The sequence below is a fragment of the Geospiza fortis genome, unplaced genomic scaffold (assembly GCF_000277835.1).
Source record: "Geospiza fortis unplaced genomic scaffold, GeoFor_1.0 scaffold94, whole genome shotgun sequence".
NCBI classification, from domain to species: domain Eukaryota; kingdom Metazoa; phylum Chordata; class Aves; order Passeriformes; family Thraupidae; genus Geospiza; species Geospiza fortis.
This window is the reverse complement of record NW_005054394.1, coordinates 278968-298262: the sequence shown is the minus strand read 5'-3', so window position 1 is coordinate 298262 and position 19295 is coordinate 278968. Positions and strand designations below refer to the sequence as shown.

The 19295-nt window shown below is 40.1% G+C and overlaps 1 protein-coding gene across 2 annotated transcripts; it reads left to right on the top strand.

Moving 5' to 3' along the window:
• The first annotated feature begins 190 nt into the window (after nt 1-190).
• On the top strand, nt 191-18906 carry HHLA1 (HERV-H LTR-associating 1). Of its 2 annotated transcripts, XM_031060885.1 has the most exons (17): nt 326-430; nt 681-743; nt 4833-4941; nt 5801-5860; nt 6911-6991; nt 7457-7540; nt 7633-7716; nt 9456-9539; nt 10091-10147; nt 10256-10342; nt 11091-11183; nt 12212-12418; nt 12924-12995; nt 13234-13308; nt 17534-17690; nt 18345-18427; nt 18651-18906. In XM_031060885.1, the coding sequence occupies exons 2-17, from the start codon at nt 738-740 to the stop codon at nt 18692-18694; spliced, it is 1383 nt and encodes a 460-aa protein (XP_030916745.1). In that variant the 5' UTR covers nt 326-430; nt 681-737; the 3' UTR covers nt 18695-18906. The 2 variants fall into 2 exon arrangements, with proteins under 2 accessions (XP_014164407.2, XP_030916745.1); XM_014308932.2 differs by lacking the exons at nt 326-430; nt 681-743 and adding an exon at nt 191-267.
• Nucleotides 18907-19295: the final 389 nt, after the last annotated feature.

Here is a 19295-nt window from a genome sequence, read left to right as displayed (position 1 = left end):
TCTGCCCTCTTGACAATGTCCCTTGTTTGACCTGAAGGATGGCTAAAGCTTTACCAGAGGGGCTCACCCTTGCCTACTTCTCACCATCAAAGGTGCCATGGGTCTAATTGCAGTAAGCAGAGCTGTTCCTTTAAAAGGGGAAAAAAAATCCTCCACAATTCAATTCTACTGCCAAAAGGAGCTTCCAATCCCCACCTGACCTGCCACAGAGCCTTTCCATGCAGGATTCAACAGGCACTTTGTGTGCTTACGATTGTGTTACCTCTGGTGAGTCCTTCAGGGATTAGGATAACAATTTTCACAGGATTTTAAGGAAAGATTATCAAGCCTGTCTACTCAAAGTTTTTCACAAGGTGTTTATTAACAACTGGCAATAACTTTCAGTGTTATATAGGCTCTGAAGATCATAATTTTTGTCATGAGAAATCAGGTAAGTGGATGTTAACTATTCCAGATCTTGGTGGTTTTGCTTGTACTTGGAGGAAACCTTCTCAGCTGTGCTATTAATGCTCAGTGGAAATGTAGCAAATTAAATTATTTTTTTTACTAAATGTAAATTTATTGCATTATATTGCATTCTCACACAAATAAATCTGAACTTAAAAAGTAATTGTATCAATGTAATGAAGCGTGCAGTTGTAATGGGCATATTTTCACATTAACTTGAAATATTTCTTTAGACTTGGTGGATGATGGTGTGCTTAAAATGAGACATGACCTTTAGATGTTGCAACTGAATGAAGGTAAGGAAATTTGTACTCAAGGACTTTCCTGTTTTATTTCTTTGTTCTCTTGATTTCTGTTCTGCTCTGTTAAGCGTGAAGACGTGAGGAAACTGCTTGAGATTGGAGAGCAGTACGTTGGTACAGGAAAAATGAAAACTATTTAAACTTCATGGTTACCTGCCACATTAAAAGGAGTTCTACTGAAGGATAGCTAATAAACACATTGGTTTAAGATTGCTGTTAACCCAGAGTAACAGGGAGGGATTTAATAAGAGGTCTTCTTGAGTGTATAAAAGTAATTTGAACTGGATTAAAATCTCCAATTCAGCAGTTCAGGGAACTCTGGATCAACAGTTCTAAATAAAATAGATTCTACTAATATCATTCAGCTTAAAATAAACAGAGGAGGATTGTTATACCAGCAGAGGTGAATGAGAAACTGTAACCAAAGACTTGACCCCCAGTCTTTATCAGACAAATGTTTGGAAGGAAAACCTTCTCTGAGTCAGTTTATGGGATTTATCTGCCTGCTTGGGGCTGTGAGGCACCTGTGGATCTCAGTACAGTCTGGAATGGAAATGGTGATTTTGGTCTGGAGGACAATGAGGGTTTCATATTTGCAACCTGGACATGTATTTCAGTCATCACAGTGGAGTCACTTCAAGAGAGATACAGTTGCAAAGCAATAAAGGCTTGTCCCTGATAAATAGAAATTGGATATTGAATAACCAGAGTAACGCAAATGTGACGTGTATTACAAGAGTTAATATTACTAATATCCACATTGCTGAGAGATAAGATATGTCAGGCAACAGTTCTAGGAATAGTTGTCACACATAGTTTTGAAATTTGGTTGGATAGCATAAATTTCAGGGAGTTAATACTGGAAAAAGATTTTGGGAAGCAACTAAAAGCTAATGCTTCAAATTTAAATCAAGCCTCTATCCAATAAGGAGCAAGGGTAGTCCCTTTTGGAGTGATATCCCTAGTATTAAGATTTATCTGCAATTTCTTTTTAAGCATTTTGTGCTAGTCAGGGAACACAGCAGTGCTAAAAATGGCATTCATGCAAAACAAGCACTCTCATGAATGGGGGATTTTCCATCATTTTGTAGGAACAATACTCAATATTTCTTTGGTAGAAGCAGAGGAAGATTTGTCTTACTGTGATCCATCCTTCCAGGTAATCTTTGCGTGTTGTCCCTATCATTAGATGTTTTGCTTGGCTGAGTCTGTAGTGTGATATGGCCAGGTAATGCCTTCTCTGAATTCCTGCTGGAAATCAGCACTATGTATGCAGAGAGTTGTTTGTGTTGATTAGCACAGAGGAGCAGCTCTGTGGGGAGGAGAGCAGGGAACTGAGAATTCAGGTGAGAAAGAAAGCTTCACCCAGTGTATGGGGAATGCTTCCAAGCACAATTTGTCTTGCTCTATTCTGTTTGTATTTTTACAACTTTTCTCTCTCTCCTAAAATAGATGATCCCTTCATGTGTCAATCCTCTTGCCTCTTCTCTGTGTTTTAGGAATGTGATCTCTCTAGACCCTGCTCTTACTTGCTACACCAAGTCCTTTGTCAAATGATTTTCCCCTGTCCTGCTGCCATGAACAACTCTGGCCAGTTTTAATAAATCAACATTAAGATCTCTGATAGGAGATTAACTGCTATCTACCCTTTTACTTATGAACCTCTGTAAAACAGTTGTGCTTTCACATCAGTCTGTGAAATGCTCTCACCAAGGATTTCAGTGCCAGTGTGATTCACTGGTGACCCAGGAGAGCCCATATTCCTCAAAGCAGGTCCTGGAAATCCAGTTTCCTCATGGTGGGTGAACACTGGCATTGATCTGTAGGGACAGACTGAAAATGGCACAGGGCATGCCCTCTTCTCCCACCTCCTAGCTCTGGGTCTTTCAACTGCCATGCAGCCAAAATCCTTGTGAAGGGCAGAGGAGTGGGGTCACTCACTAGTCAGGGCTGCAGAGACCCTCAGGCTGGCCAGCCTTGCACCTCAGGGACAGCTCAGTGGCAGCACTTCTGCTGTCTGCATTTTCTGCTGGTGTCCCTTGGGTTGGTGTGCACAGGGACAGCACTGGCTCTGCAGCCTGGTCACTCCTGTGTGTGCATGGAACAGCTCACAGGGGCTGTGGCCCATAAACACTGGACCATCATGACAAAGCACAGCTCATCCTATTGCAGATTTTGCAGAGCTAAGGTGACACTTCTCATTATACAATCAAAATTCATACAGTTCTATTATAAGCAGCAAATCACCCCACTTCTGACCTCAAACAAAGACACAACCCAATAGTTTCCCTTTAATAGGAGATTTGATTATCTAGATGCACCAGCCACCATGGACCCCTGCTTCAAATCACATGCAGTTACAACCCACCCAACTCTCCACCTCCCCAAGCCTGCTCTCCCCAACAGCCACCTCCCTGCTGCTTTGCAAAGCACCATTTCCTCACACTCAGCTCCACAGAGGAGCATCTCTCACCAATTCCTCTCTATTTCATTGAAACAATCCAAAGACCACAAAAAAATTACCAGAATCCAGAGATGTGGGTCGGTTTTACCCAATCTCCATGCAGACTACACCTCCACTGCTTCCATCACATCAACCTGTGAGCAGGCTTGAGCTAACACACTGCTCTCCCCTCATTACAGAGTCCACAGATCCATTAAAAACAAACAAACAAGCAAACAAACAAACAAACAAAAAGCTGTTACAAGTCCCAGGAAGCTTCATAACACCAGAGAGTGGAAGCAGGGATAGCCTTGCCAGGGAGTCAGGCCTTGGGATTTTCATGACAGCAACATTTTCATGGTCTGTAATCTAGCAGTTTGCCAGATTCCAAATATTGTTGCAAGAAAAGCCAGGTTTAGGATTTTTGGCACTGGACTTGCCCATGGGATACTGGACTCTGTCCATGCATAATTCCTCCATAGAAAGGTGATGGAGTATGAAGTCTGGGAATGAGATTTGACCAACACTTTCTGCCTCAGTTCCTTTCTTCTGCACATGCTGTGCAGAAACTGTGGATGAGTCCAAGCTTGGGTCTGAGTAAAAAGGATTGGGCAGATGGGCTGAAAAGGTAGGATGAACTGCTTGAATGCTTAGAGCTTTGCTTGAATTAGCAGAGCTGGCACTTACACACTTTTGACTCATCAGGCCAGCAAACACAGACATTTCCAACACAGAAATATTTAGTATTGTTCCACCATCCCAGGGAAGAATCTCTTTAGAGCCACTAAGTACAAATAAGCCATTTTTTGAATGTGTCAATTCTCCAGTGACTTCAAGATGAAAAATATTTTAAATATGATGATAATAGTTTTCTAATCAAACAGTATTACCTTCAAGATAATGTTTTGCTGCATACTTGCAAGATTAGCTGCTCCAAGAGGATATTAAAAAATTTTGGGCTTTTTTTTTTTTTGCTGGTTTTCATATCATCCCTCATTTTCTGACAACTACAGAGTTATTTGACATGTTCTGATATTGAAAAAACAGGGGAAACATGAAAAGAAACCTTTTTTTTTCCCTCCTCCCTAACCATGTAATTAAATCTTTGAAACCTGGAAAGCAGCTCATGGTCTGAAAGGTAGAACACTGTTAATCCTTACCAAGCAGGTAGGCAAGGCAGCACAGGACACAACCTGGTGATAGTAACTACAGAAATACAAAACCAGGAATAATCAGAAAAGCAACATTTCTGTGGAAGAGAACTTCAGTTGTCATTTCTAGTCTGAAACTAAACATAAGCAAATTTTATTTTCTTTTAGCAGAACGGCTTTAGGCACTTGATGTGTCAGGTGCCTTTTAGGCACAGCTCATCCTGCCAGAGAAGAGGGTTGTGTTGACAACATTACCAATCCTCCAGAAAAGCCAGTTAGGCAGGACTCAAAACCAAGAGGCATCCAGAGGCACAGAGGAAATACTGATTGTGGGATCTCTGCTCCTTTGTCATTTCCAACCCAATCTTTCTCTGCATCACAGAAATCAGATATTTCACCTGTGGTTAAATCATTCTGGGACAAGGGCTGGACAAAGTTGCTCCATGCTAAAAATTTTACCACCACCAAAAGAGCATTTCTCTCTCCTAGAGCAGCCAAACCTGCTGGAAGTCAGCATCCATAATGCAGGGGCTCTGCTGCCAGGTGGCAGCGAAGATGAGCCTGGGATTTCTGTGTCTCTTTCTGGTTTTCAGCACAGGTAAGGACAATGGGCTGGTGCTCCCCAGGGAATACCCCAGCGTCTACCTCCCAGCTGCTCCCACAGCCCCATTGCCACATCTGAAGGGCTGGAGCTCCAGGGCTGGTGTCACTCAGCAGAGCAGAGCAGGGGTTGCCTGTTCCTGGATCCCATGCTGAGAATCTGGAATCGGAAAGGTTTAAAAGGAAAGAGAGAGAAGGGTTAGAAGAGCTCCTACCACCTAGATTGTCAATCCAAATTTAGCTGTGACTAATTGAGGGTTGTTAATACAGCTGATTAACACAACATCACAATTTATAAACCTTGGATTATACACTGCCTACTGGGTATTTCTCCTTTATAAACATAGATAAAGGGGAACTTGGTTGGCTGAGAAGCTAAAGCTTCATAGGAACATGGCAGATTAGCATTTTCTAGCACTGACTCCTTTGGAGAGACTTTTGGATTACTCCTAGGAGGCACTCAGCTCTCCTCTGGTGGGATAGGAAACCTAAATCTCAAACACATACCTTCAACTTGTCCTGCAATCTCTCATTTACTGCTGTGCACCTCAGCTGGTCACCAAGTGATCCCAGAAACCCAGTCCAACCTCCTGAGCCCAGTTTCAGCCCATTCCTCCTGCAACACAGCTCTTGAGGACAATCCTCAATTGCATGACTGCTCTGATAACAAGCATGCAGAAAGAAGGGAAGATTTGTTTGGATTTGGCATTATTTTACTCTGTACCTTGCATCAAATTCTGGGTGCAAGCCTAGTGAGGATCTCTACAAATATTTGCTATTATAGTTTTATTTTGATTATTGGGGGGCAAATTCAACAGGAAAAAACCTGTTTCTCAGTCTCTTTCTTCCCTTTTCAGCTTCGTGCCTAAGAAAAGAAAACAAGAAAGAGAAGCAATTGGCAGTGCTGGCTACTGCAGGTAACAGGCAGCACATCAGGGGCCCCAGAGTCAGGGTGGGGATGGGAGAGGGAGGTGCTGTGCTGGGCATGGAGGTGGCAGCAGATGGGCCCTGCTCCTGCAGAGCCTGTGAGCCCCAACCCACCCAGTCCAGTCCCTGGCCATGTTAACAACTGTCCTTCCCAAAATCTGCTCTTCTCTTTTTCCTTTCTCTCCTTCCCAGCTCTTCATTCCCTTTTGTTTTTCCTTTTCTCTCTTCTACGCTGTGGACAAGTGCTGCTTTCAGCCCTGGGGTGCAGCTTGGCTTCAAACTGGTTATAAATAGTACTGATGTCATTGGAAAATTGCATTTCTCCCCAGATTCAATTTTGTTCGCATCTCAGCTCTCTGTGCTTCTTTTTTTGTCCTGCTCTGTTCTTCCTCTCTCTGTCATGCTCACACACACCTTCCTCCCTCACACAGACACTGCACTGCTCGGCTTCTGCATGACTTTGTGGGAGAGAAGCAAAAAAAAAATCTTTGAAAAGACTTGGGAAAAACAAATAAGCAACAACAACAGAAATAAAATATGTTAAGATAAAAAGAGTGATTTGGCTACAGCAATTTTTTTTCTGTAAAAAGCAATATAGCCATCAATGTAGCTGAAAAACAAAAATCTGTATTTTCACGTAGGTTTGGGGAAGGTGGAACATTTCCTAGGCACTTTCTCTGCCTTTTGTGACCTGCATGGTGAGATCTGCTGCTCTGTTGGCAGCGAACACCCATTGCCCAGCAGGGGAGAGCACCAGCATGCCAGGGCTGGCAGGGTCCTGCAGCTGCTCAAGGCCATGGTCAAGGGCACAGCTGGCAGACCTGAATTTTGGCCCACCACTCCACTGCTGCTGTATCTTGCTATTTCCTAGACTCATCTCCGTGGTGGACTTTTACTCTCCCATCAGTGTTTTTTTTGGTACGCCCCAAACGTGCATAATCTACTCTTTTTGGTTTTCCTGTTCTGGCAGATTTCCAGCACACATGAGCAGTGGCTGCACAGCTGTTTCCTTGTGCCTTCATGTACCCCTTTTCTTTCAGAGCTGCCTGCAAAGTCCCTGGACCTGGCTGCCATTAACCTGACAGAGCTGGTGAATGGGATGCTGAGCACTGCACTCAGAGGTAATGGGACACAGCCGGGCAGGTCACAGCTGCCAGCCCAGCAGAGCAGGAGAAAAAGCACTACAGGTGCTGGCAGGAGAAGCTGTAAACATGTGCTGTCAGCCTCCAGAGCTGCTTCTAGGGGCATGTTACCTCTGTGCATTTATCATGCAGATGGCTGTCTACCCCAGAGATCTTGGAAATTAGTGTGGGTTTATATATAGACACAATATAATTACTTGTAGGATGCCTTTCAAAAGCACTTTCTAATCCAGTGTACATTTCAATTAAAAGAAAAACAAAATAAAAAGGAAGAAGCAATGCAAATGATCGTGCCTTCAGTGGAAATGAGAATGGACTGAGTGTGAGGCAGCTGTATCATACTGGCACCTTGGGAATCCTTCAGACGCTAAATGAGCAGAGTCAAAACATGCTGTTCTCACTATTTATTCCCAGCTCTAATAGCATGGACCTGTGTCTCTGCAGGTACCAAGAAACTCTTCTCTTTGCTGAGCATCACCTCTTACAGCTCGTTCGCCTTCCACAAAGTGTCAGTCACCATTTACAACAGTGAGTGTTGGGTTTGCTCAGCTCTGGAGCAGCTTCTTTCCCACAGCCTATGCCACAACACGCTGATTTTTTTTCTCTGTCTCTCCCTCCAGTCTCTAATGCAAAAAATATTGACCCTGGCAAGTTCCCTATGCACTACTGCTACTGTTTGAATAATGTGACAAATGACTTGACAGGTGGGTACACAAAAGAGGTTGGCAATTGCATGTGCTTAAGCTAAATTATTTCCTTTGGAGCTGAAGGCTGTAGTCTGAATTCTGCAGACTTCATCCTTTTGATTTCCACCACCACTCTGAGGCCAACAGCCGTAACTCACAAGGAGTGGCTGCTCTAAGTCCACAGCCTCAGGTGGCTGCAGCCAGTCTGGGATGGAGCCACCAGCCAAGTGACTCATGTGGTTTGACTGGCAAAAGCCTCCCCTTCCTCCTTGGAAATACAAGTTGCAGCACAGGAGAGACAACCAGCAATATGTGGTACCTCATCTTGGCCACTTTTTCTCTCCTGAGATAACCCTGAGGAGATGAACAAGGGCTTCTCTGCACCAACAGAGAAACTTCCACTTGTTATAGTAACTTCTTCGAGCCAGGTCTAATAAGCTCTGAGAGGCCTATAACACACCCAAGATAGCTCAGCTAGCCTTGGAGGCATAAAAAGCAGCAGGATGGCTTCTGTTGCAGTGTTGGAAACAAAAAGGTTTAATAAAAGTCAAAATAACAAACAGAAAAACAGAGCCAGGTGCTAGACGTTCTTGCTCCTGGTAAAACACTTTACAAAAGCCTTTGGTTTCTTTATTCACATCCTCTTCTAGTTAATTGCCCAGGCAAGACTTTTTGGCTTCTGTCTAATCAGCTATCTTTAAGTTTGAGATGAAGTCCCCTGGGTCCTATGAGGCATCTTTTCACTTATTTGAGGAGAGAAACTTCTGGGTTTCTTTCCTTTTAAGGGGACAAAGGATAGTTTTGTCACTCCACCAGCAAGAGGCGCACTCCTCCATCCAGTAACCGCAATGAGCCCAAGAGAAGGGAAAAGCAAGCACTAACATCTTCATAGAACTGTTAAATGGACTACAAAATACTGTTGGGCAAACCCTTCACCTGAAATCCTCATTCACACCCCTGATTTCACAGAATTTAACATTTCAGGATCCATCTGAGTGTTTGGATTCTTTAGCTGGTTAATGTAGGGCATCAAGAGTAGATCAACGGCTACAGACCACACTCTAAAGCCTCTAGATGTGACCCTGCACAAGCCACAGTGGCTTTCATGCCTTTCTCTGGACCCACACATCTCACAAGCCTTTATGGATAATTACCCAGTTTGCCTTGGAGAATAACAGAGAAACTTTAATCTTTGTGCTGCAATTCCAGAATATCTTGGGGATTGGAGCATTCTCCAAAGCAGTAAAAATTCAGGGCTCAGGTCCAGCACTCCCTAAGTGAGAACAGTGACCTGGTACTGCTAGGAAGTACCACTAAAACACCACCAGCCATTTCTTGGGCTGACATCTGAATCATCCTTATGTCTGAAGCAGACCCCAGAGGAAAGAATCCAATGCCTATTGGAAGGTCCTACACAGCAGACAAGCAATTACAGCAGGGAAAGCCTGCAGGCTTTAGATCTCCTTCTACATTTAAGCAGACTAAGTACAGCATTACTTTAAAATGTTCTCTTGAACAGATAAATTCCATTTAAGTTTGCTTTTAGACACAAAAATGTCATTTTGGGTATCATCTTTGAAACATACTTCTGAAAGTATTCTTGTGCTTTCTTCAGTTCACTCCAGCAAAATATTCTAACCTTTGCCATGTATGAGCATATATCTAAAATATCATCACATATAAGAGTGAATTTTTGACTTGGCACACATGATAGGATATGTGTTTTCAATAATAAACTTTCTCTATTTGTTGTTTAGATTTTACAGCTCTACTTGTTGATGTCATTGGAAACTCCACCAGTTATCTCACAGAAATTTTCAAATCCACTTCTATTCTCTCAGGTTTGCATTTCCTTTGAACATTTATCATTGTCTTATAATTTTCTCCTGACATGAAATCAACCATAAAAATGTGGATAAAAGCCTATTGCTCTTATTCAACAGCATTTTTCTTGCAGCACATGGAACAAGATACATACATAATGTGAATGTGTGTAATATAGAGATGTACATGTTTCTACGTTATGTTGTTTGAATGTTTTATAATTAATTACTAAAATTGGTGGGTTTGAGAATTATTATTACATACTGATATTTTGAGCAATTCTGGTTCACAGAGAATAAGTATGGGCTATTTTATCTGAAGATGTTTTTCCATATAAAAATGCTTGTAATTTAGAATTTTAATTAGATAGAAACTTTTCCCCTGAAGATACAAACATTTTGATTTGATGGTAGTTTGAGATTTTTGTCAAAAATTAGCTCAGAAGAAACATACTTGGTCAGCTGCCATAGCCACATGCCATTTTTTGTCTGTGTTTTCAACTGTTTAAGATAATTCCATGTAAGGAAAACTGGTAACGGTGATCTCTTTTATGTTTTTTGCTTTTCAGTGCGTCAGAGCAATGACTCTGATTGTATCTACATCTGTGTGATGGCAGGGCAGACAGGTAAAAGTTAAAATCATTCCACCCAACAACATTTCCCTAGTTTTCCTCAGTGATGATTTATACTGGAAACAAGCCTTTGTTGATATTTGTAAGCATTTCTATTTGCAGGGAAAAATCTGTCTGACTTTTTGGAAATACTAGATAAGTCTCCTGTTATTAATTACACATTTTCCAGTAACACATCATCTGACCTGGGTAAGTACACCCTGGGCAATAAAAGGAAACAGGAACCACAGTGAAAATCATGTCCATAATGCTCTTGCAATGAGTACTCCATCCTCACTTCCACTACTAGAAATATTAATTTTTTTATTATTTCTTATCTATTTGCATAATATTATATATTTGGTTATAGTTAGAATAATATTTTATCTTGTTGAAAATTTAATACAGTAATTATATAATAAATGTAAGTACATTTTACAATCTTTAACGATTTTTTACAAGGTCTTCTGGTGGAGCAAAACCTGCTGGGATGAGAGCTTTTAGAGAATTCAGCATTGGGCTGGGGAGGGTCTCTAGTGCTCTTAAATCTAACTGGGTACCTTCCATAGCTCTCAGCACAAATGACCTCCTACATGAGTTACATTCAGAGTGCAGGTGAATACATTCAGTCATTGTCCTGTGTGGCTCCTCCACCCAAAACTGCTTTGCCAGTTTGAGCTGCCCTTCAGGTGCTCACCTTTCATTGTTGCCCATCGCTATCTCCCATTTTCAAGGACAGATTAATGCAGGCAAACTGAAATCAGTGGCAAGTTGTGCTGAAAGCTGTGGGATGTTTCTCCTTTTAAAACCAAACAAAAACAATGACTACACTTGGCCAAAACCCCCTTTAATTAGAAACAGCTGCTTCTATGGTAGCAGAATCTGATTTCTTTCCTTTTTCTCACACAATATGCAGTGGATAGTGAATGCTCTAACCTTGTCTCCTCATACCTCCAAGACCTAGATTCAATTTTCTCAAGTTTCATGAAGTTGCAGGAAGACCCTAACAAGACACTGGATTCATCAGCAGAACATGTGTGGACATTTAAATGTGAGCAAATATTGTCAGACCTAAATTTGTATTCTCCTTGATTAATGTCTTGACAAGTGATCATGTATGTTTGCTGCACAGTTAACTGTGATGTTAACTCCAAATAAAGGGTAGCATAAAATTTCTCTGAGTCAGCAAATGATGCCAGTAATGCATTGAAGAGCTGGACAATAGAGAAACTCTTGTGAAAAGCATTTTACAGAAAAAAATAAGTTTTCTAAAGAGGCAGGGAAGAAGAGAAAAACTCCTTGTTGTTTTCAAACCAAAAAATAAGATTATTTAAACTATTTCCTCTTATTTTCTGTGGGGCTTTTTTCTGTATTATTCTCTATTTCTTTATGTGATATTCAGTTGTACTTGAGCATTTCATAAACTTTAGTGCATTTAACTTTGCTACAGGGCTACAAGATAGAAAAGTGCTGCTCTGCCCCATTTTGGAAGCCCAAAAGCAAACCTTTGCTAGCTTGTGGTAGAAATCAATAGAAATTCTGACCTTGACTTCATACCTCCTTGTCAGTGCAGCTGCATCTGTCTCCTACAAAATGCCTGCATTTCCTGTAGGCAGTCTGCTGTCTTTTATAATTTTTTTTTAAATTTCCTAAACCACATGCCCACCTTTGTTATCTCTCATATCCATGAGTGTCAGTTCTCAATCTGCAGCATCTGCCCTCCAGTACCTGCCTGCTCACCTTCAAACAGACAAGACCTTTTCCCTTTCTACTGTAGTGAAGCAGTTCAGGAAATTAAGCACAAGTTATGTCAAGGAAAAAACAGAACCCTGCAGGAACATTTCAGTTCCTTTATTTGTTTATGAAAACTCTCACATTAAAATGTTCTCAGTTAAAATTTCAAACATTATTGGAGCTCCCTGAATTTCCATATTTAAAACAAAATGGACAAGTGCCTGCTCAAGTGCCAGAGAAGCACTCAAGGGGTAGATGGGATTTTCTGGGTGTATTTTAGATATTATTCTGCCCCAGTGTGTTGCAGTTGCTGGTGCCCTTTCTCTGTCTCTCTTGCTTCTCCAGCTCCCAGGACCCCTCTTGCCCAAAAAGGAGGGGGAATCCCCACCATCCCCACCACGAAGTTCCCGCTGTGGCCAAGGACAGTTGGAGCCAAAGGCTCGTGGTTTCCATCACCCCACGTGGATGCTCCCAGGCCCCAGGGCATGGCCAGACTCCCCCTGAGCCCTGGGGGCAGCATGGCCCCATCAGCAGCCCTGCAGCCCAGCCCCAGTGAGTATGGCCAGGAGCTCTGGAACCTGCCCTGCCCCACTGCTCTGGGGTTTGGCCAAGTGTCTCTGAGTGGAGGTTGGAGAGCCCTTCAGGGACACCCGCTCTGGTTTACCAGTGGTTTGATTACTTTATTGCAGAAATGTCAAAATCAGCTCGAGGTTCCATCCTGTAGTTTATAAGCTTTAGGGGAAAAACCTGGTCTTGCTTCCCACAAACACCTCTGCCTCACATTTAGCTCCAAATTTGGTGAGCAGACCTGTGAAAAAGCCATGTGGAAATGCTTCTTTTGCCTTTTTGAAACCCTGCCCTTCCCTAGACCACAGTCTATTTGAGTTCTAGTCAAGTACAGCTTTTGTCCTTCCTATTTCATCCTGGCATGTTTATATGTCATTGGCAGTACTGGGTGAGGGCCTCTGGCTGTTGAACTGTCTCATACCTAGAAATTCTTCTCAGTAGACAGATAAATAATTAATAAAAGGAAGGGTGTGTCTGTCTCTTCCCACAGCTGACACGTCCATGCTTTGGATGCAGACAGGGTCTCCACAAGAAGCCAGCAAAGTGATGCAAACAGAGCCAGGTAAGACTGGTCTGGGATAGCAGCAAATTGTGTCAGTTGGCACATTTATGAAATAGAAAGTAATAAATAGAAATAGATGACTGATAATGTGTTCATACATCACTGTCCATGTAGATGTTTATTAATGAACTGTGCGTTCAGGGTTAGTTTTTTTCATTCCTTTTTGCTGCTCCTTCAATTAACCTGCCTTTTTGTTTTAAGATGTCAAAGCAAGTTCTATTCTTTTCCCTCCCCCCAGATTTGCCCTCCACAGTACTGCCTCTGCCACCTTCCTACCGACCTGGTGTGACACTGAAACTTTACTCAGCTACCAGTGAGTAAATGCACAGGAACAGCAATGTGTTTGCAAGTAATGCAAGATAGAAACATTCCCATGCAGCAAAAACATACATGGTTAATTAGCTTGTGATAGTTTATGTATGTAAACCACCCCAAATGTCCAAGGGACTGCTTCCCATTTGCTTGTGAATGGTACACAACTGCAAATTCATAACATAGACTATATTGTGGTGATAGAATTAACATAGGTACTCTGTGGGGCAATTTTAGCATTGATTGGTTATCAGAGAATTCATTCTTATAAGTCATTGCAAAAGAAAATATCATGCTTTAAATCCCATCATAAATAAAATTATGAAACCAGCTCATGCCACATGAAACCCCCGTAATTGTTCTGAATTTACAATACTGCAAACTACTTCCTCAGCTAAAAAAGGATCATCATCAACTAGATTTTCATCAAAGCTCAGTTCTCATCTCCTGTTTCTGTGTGGTGACTGTCTAGGAGAAGCATGGATGCTGGGTAGTGCAAAGATAACAGATCAGCTTGACCTCCAGGAGTCTTCAATATCACTTAGGCTTGATATTTTAGAAAAAAAATAGAAGAGTCTAAGGAACTAAAATGCTGGGCAAATCACTTTCATTTTCATGGTATCTTTTTAGCTCTTATAATGCTATTTAATTCTGAAATCAGATTTCATTCTCTCTCATCTTACTTCTGTTTGAAGAGCTCCAAACACCAGAGTCCTCCTCTGGTGTGCAACACTATAGACCCTGGAGAACCTAGGATGCTTTGAAAAGGTGGAAAACATGGATTTCAGTGAGATGGGATAATTGGAGTCACCAAATGCCTCTGTGTGAGGAGCCATGGAGGCACAGGCTGCCTGCCTGATTCTAACAACCACACATTTGGGGAAATAAATCCAGCAGTGGGATCCTTAAGTAAGAAAGGGCATTCACATTGTTTTGAAGGATGACTCATTATTCCAATAATTCATTTCTTTAATCACAGAAGCGGGTGTCAACTAATAAAACATGTAAATGTGCATATTAGAGCGTGCAGGGAGGGATATTTTGAGTCTGAATCATTCACAATAACCATGACATTGGTCTTCACTGGTAGCAAAATTTAATCTCAGTGTCACAGGGATGTGATATTGAATTAATAAAAGAGCTGTCTTTTTATTGCAAAAGTTGGACACTTCACTGCCCCTGACAATAATGTGGCAATTTGAAACACATGGGAAGAAATCTCTGCACGGGAGCTGTGGTTCTTGCCTTTTCTGGTCTCTTGACTAATTCAATCTCTTAAGAAAGAGAATTTTTAGAACAAGAAATTCTGAAATAAATTCCTACTTTTACTTATCTTTATGAACTTATGTACTAACACAAAAAAATACATTTCACAGTAGAAATTTATTACAGAAGAGGTAGAAAGCATTACTATGAATGGGTGGAAATTTAAATTTCAATGATATGATGTGAATATACCATGCAATAAAAAAAATAAATAGAAAATTAATTGAAAAATTATTTCATCATTAAATAAATACAGTATTATGCAAATGCAGTATTAATTTAAAGTGATTGTCAAAAATGAAACCCAAATCAACTTCCTTAGCTTTCAGCATTTTTGTTTGACTTCTCTTTCCCACACAGATGACTTCAAATTGAAATTGCCAATGTTCAATTTGCAGCTAGATAAAAGTGAATTTCTGCTGGCAAAACACATGGCTTGAATAAAGCATTTATTACCTGCTTAGTAGAATAGGAGGACTCACAGCCTGTGGAGGCTGAAATTTGTACAGGGAGGCCTTCAGCAAGTTTTAATTATTTATCAACTTTATTATTTCTCATCAATTTTAACATTACTTTTCAGGGACAACTTATATTAAAGCCTCATTGTCCCATGCTCTGATATTTGGTTATTTACATTAAGTGTGTTTACTTAAGCAAGGAACCATTAATTTTTAATTTACTCCATGTAAGACAATATCAAGGTGTGTCAAATGCTGTTAAGTGGACAAAGCCTAATGACATTTACGTGAAATTGCTGGGGTGAAGAGAAATGGGTCTCCCTCTTGCCCATCTCTGCTAATTTCACCTGGTATTTGTGTAGTGCCTGTGACACAGCTGGCTTTCAGAGCAGCCTGTGAGTTTGGGAGCTGCCAGGGTCTGTGCCCTGCTCCTCACATACTCCCGCTATCTTGGCCAAGCACTGCCAGGAGAGAAATAGTTTCATAGCAATGAAAATAGTTTCTCTTTCAGGTTGGTAGAGCCTTGATTTTCCTCCTGCCCAAGAATGCCATTTTATATTAAATTTCTTGTCAGCACTAGATGACTCAAGCTTATTTCAACAGAACTTCATTAGTCCAAATTTAACCTTCATAACCTCTGCTATCACATTACATAGCATTGCCCAGAGCTATAAAGTGTGTGAGACATGTGAACCTGGAAATGCAATTACACTGTCTAAGGGGATTATAGTCAGCATGTAAGGTAGTTTATCCACACATGGCCAAAGCCTGCTGCTACTTACACAAAAATGGAAAAAATAGTTGACAATCACACCATGTCTGTCCTCACTTTTCTTTCTTTCTTTCTTTCTTTTCTTTCCTTTCTTTCTTTTCTTTCCTTTCTTTTCTTTCTTTCTTTTCTTCCTTTCTTTCTTTTCTTTCCTTTCTTTTCTTTCTTTCTTTTCTTCCTTTCTTTCTTTTCTTTCCTTTCTTTTCTTTCTTTCTTTTCTTCCTTTCTTTCTTTTCTTTCCTTTCTTTTCTTTCTTTCTTTTCTTCCTTTCTTTCTTTTCTTTCCTTTCTTTTCTTTCTTTCTTTTCTTCCTTTCTTTCTTTTCTTTCCTTTCTTTTCTTTCTTTCTTTTCTTCCTTTCTTTCTTTTCTTTCCTTTCTTTTCTTTCTTTCTTTTCTTCCTTTCTTTCTTTTCTTTCCTTTCTTTTCTTTCTTTCTTTTCTTCCTTTCTTTCTTTTCTTTCCTTTCTTTTCTTTCTTTCTTTTCTTCCTTTCTTTCTTTTCTTTCCTTTCTTTTCTTTCTTTCTTTTCTTCCTTTCTTTCTTTTCTTTCCTTTCTTTTCTTTCTTTCTTTTCTTCCTTTCTTTCTTTTCTTTCCTTTCTTTTCTTTCTTTCTTTTCTTCCTTTCTTTCTTTTCTTTCCTTTCTTTTCTTTCTTTCTTTTCTTCCTTTCTTTCTTTTCTTTCCTTTCTTTTCTTTCTTTCTTTTCTTCCTTTCTTTCTTTTCTTTCCTTTCTTTTCTTTCTTTCTTTTCTTCCTTTCTTTCTTTTCTTTCCTTTCTTTTCTTTCTTTCTTTTCTTCCTTTCTTTCTTTTCTTTCCTTTCTTTTCTTTCTTTCTTTTCTTCCTTTCTTTCTTTTCTTTCCTTTCTTTTCTTTCTTTCTTTTCTTCCTTTCTTTCTTTTCTTTCCTTTCTTTTCTTTCTTTCTTTTCTTCCTTTCTTTCTTTTCTTTCCTTTCTTTTCTTTCTTTCTTTTCTTCCTTTCTTTCTTTTCTTTCCTTTCTTTTCTTTCTTTCTTTTCTTCCTTTCTTTCTTTTCTTTCCTTTCTTTTCTTTCTTTCTTTTCTTCCTTTCTTTCTTTTCTTTCCTTTCTTTTCTTTCTTTCTTTTCTTCCTTTCTTTCTTTTCTTTCCTTTCTTTTCTTTCTTTCTTTTCTTCCTTTCTTTCTTTTCTTTCCTTTCTTTTCTTTCTTTCTTTTCTTCCTTTCTTTCTTTTCTTTCCTTTCTTTTCTTTCTTTCTTTTCTTCCTTTCTTTCTTTTCTTTCCTTTCTTTTCTTTCTTTCTTTTCTTCCTTTCTTTCTTTTCTTTCCTTTCTTTTCTTTCTTTCTTTTCTTCCTTTCTTTCTTTTCTTTCCTTTCTTTTCTTTCTTTCTTTTCTTCCTTTCTTTCTTTTCTTTCCTTTCTTTTCTTTCTTTCTTTTCTTCCTTTCTTTCTTTTCTTTCCTTTCTTTTCTTTCTTTCTTTTCTTCCTTTCTTTCTTTTCTTTCCTTTCTTTTCTTTCTTTCCTTTCTTTCCTTTCCTTTCTTTCCTTTCTTTCTTTTCTTTCTTTTCTTTCTTCCGCCACTTCCTTCCTTTTTCCTTTTCTTTTTCTTTCCTTCCTTCCACCCCATAATGGCATTTTCAGGGATATCCCTTATTTGTTGGAGTAGGGAAGCCATTTCTTTGGAGGCCATAGCCCAGACCAGGCAGAGCAGGAGATGTGGTGGCACAAGCCTTTGGGCTAGCTCAGAGCTGTGTTTTGTCCCCAGGGTGCCCACAAGCGATGCTCAGAGAGCCCCGTGTCACCTCCCCTCCTGTCACCCTCGTAGTGCAGAAGATCAACCCCTGTGTGATGGAGCTCTGTAGGTTCTTTCAGCTGTGCCTCTGTGTTGGTCAGAGAAGATATTCCAGAAAGGAAGCCATGAGGTAACACCTGGCACTGTGTTTTCTTTCTCGATCTGCTTAAAATACTCCTTTGGGCTTTTTGTTCCCAAATGACAATTTTCAATCACCAATGACTATTTTGGAGGGTCTGTGGCCACTGGCTGAGGCCCAAATATGTCCCAGTGCACCAATCAGTACCTGATCTTGCTTCAGTATTCCAGCTAAGTGGAAAAAGCTCAGCTGCATCTTTCCAAACATCTAATGGCATCACTGAGGTTGGAATTCCAGCTTTTTATTTCCATATTTAATAATAGCAGCATGATACACTGTGCTTATCATGGAATCATAGATTGGTTTGAGTTGGAAGGGATCTAAAGACCATTTATTCCAACTCTGCTGCCATGGGCAGGGACACCTTCCCCTGGACCAGGCTGCTCCAAGCCCAGTCCAACCTGACCTTGAACTTCCAGAGATGAGGCATCCACAGCTTCTCTGGGCAACCTGTGCCACTGTCTCACCACCCTCACAGCAAAGAATTTCTGCCTGATATTTAATATAAACCTGCCCTCTTTCAGCCCGAAGCCGTTTTCCTCCTCATCTTATCACTCCACGCCCTTGTCCAAAGTCCCTCTCCTTATGAAAGATAACAAGCCTCTTATCTTTAACTGCATCTCTTATCTGTAACTCCATCTTCAGATACTGTGTTGAATACTATTCCTGGTTTGTGAAAAATGCAAGTTATGTCTGCGAAAAGGTCAAAAGAGTTGCTTACTCCCACAGTAAGTACATTTTCACTTTATATCTCTATATCTCTACATACCTTGTTATGAAGATATAACAAAGATTTTTGCATATCCACAGAATATTTGCTATCTGTCATCAGATAGCTATTTTATCTGATAATGATTTCCAAATGATTAAACAAATTATTTTACCATCAGGCATGTTTTAATATTTTCTTGTAAAACCTCTTCTAACTAATATTTTCTTGTGTTCTTCCAGCATTAAAGCAAAAATGCCTTAAAAACATCTGTACATCAGTTTAGAGCACTGAGAAATTTTACTGCAAGTTGGAAGACTGGTGGCAGTTTTAGTTTTCTTTTTGATTTCTCAGTGTAAAAATCAGAAAGCAACGTGTTATTTGTAAATATTTGAAATCAGACAAGCTATTAACCAGATGTTAACCTAGAAATGTCTCCTCCTCCAAGTCATTGTAAAAATAATGTCTAAAAAACAGAGATTTTTATACAAGTGATGTAACTGCAATAAAAACTTTGAAAGTCTTTTAAAAATCTTATTTTATAAAGGATATTTACATGGCTGGCTAATGAATGCAAATAGTTTCTATTTATTTTATTGACATTTGAGGCATAGTAATCAAAATTAACAAATGCAAAGTAATTTAAAAGCAACCTGAAATACTGAAGACAAGCAGTACTCTCTGGTATTAAACACATGCAGATTATCTTCTAAATCAAAAACTTCCATTACTTTAGCAATTCCTGTTGTGCAGTGTCAACCCAGGAAGTGACAGGATCTTTCATATTTCGAGATGTATTTGTGGGAGCTCACCAGGATTCATAGACACATGGAATTATAGAATGGTTTGGGTTGGAAGGGACCTTAAAGATTATCTACTTCCAACCT

What these genes read in the sequence shown, in the direction of transcription:
- HHLA1 (XM_031060885.1), top strand. An exon ending in TCCAGAAAGGAAGCCATGAG is followed by an intron (nt 17,691 to 18,344) that starts GTAACACCTGGC and finishes CTCCATCTTCAG; the next exon opens with ATACTGTGTTGAATACTATT. An exon ending in AAGAGTTGCTTACTCCCACA is followed by an intron (nt 18,428 to 18,650) that starts GTAAGTACATTT and finishes GTGTTCTTCCAG; the next exon opens with CATTAAAGCAAAAATGCCTT.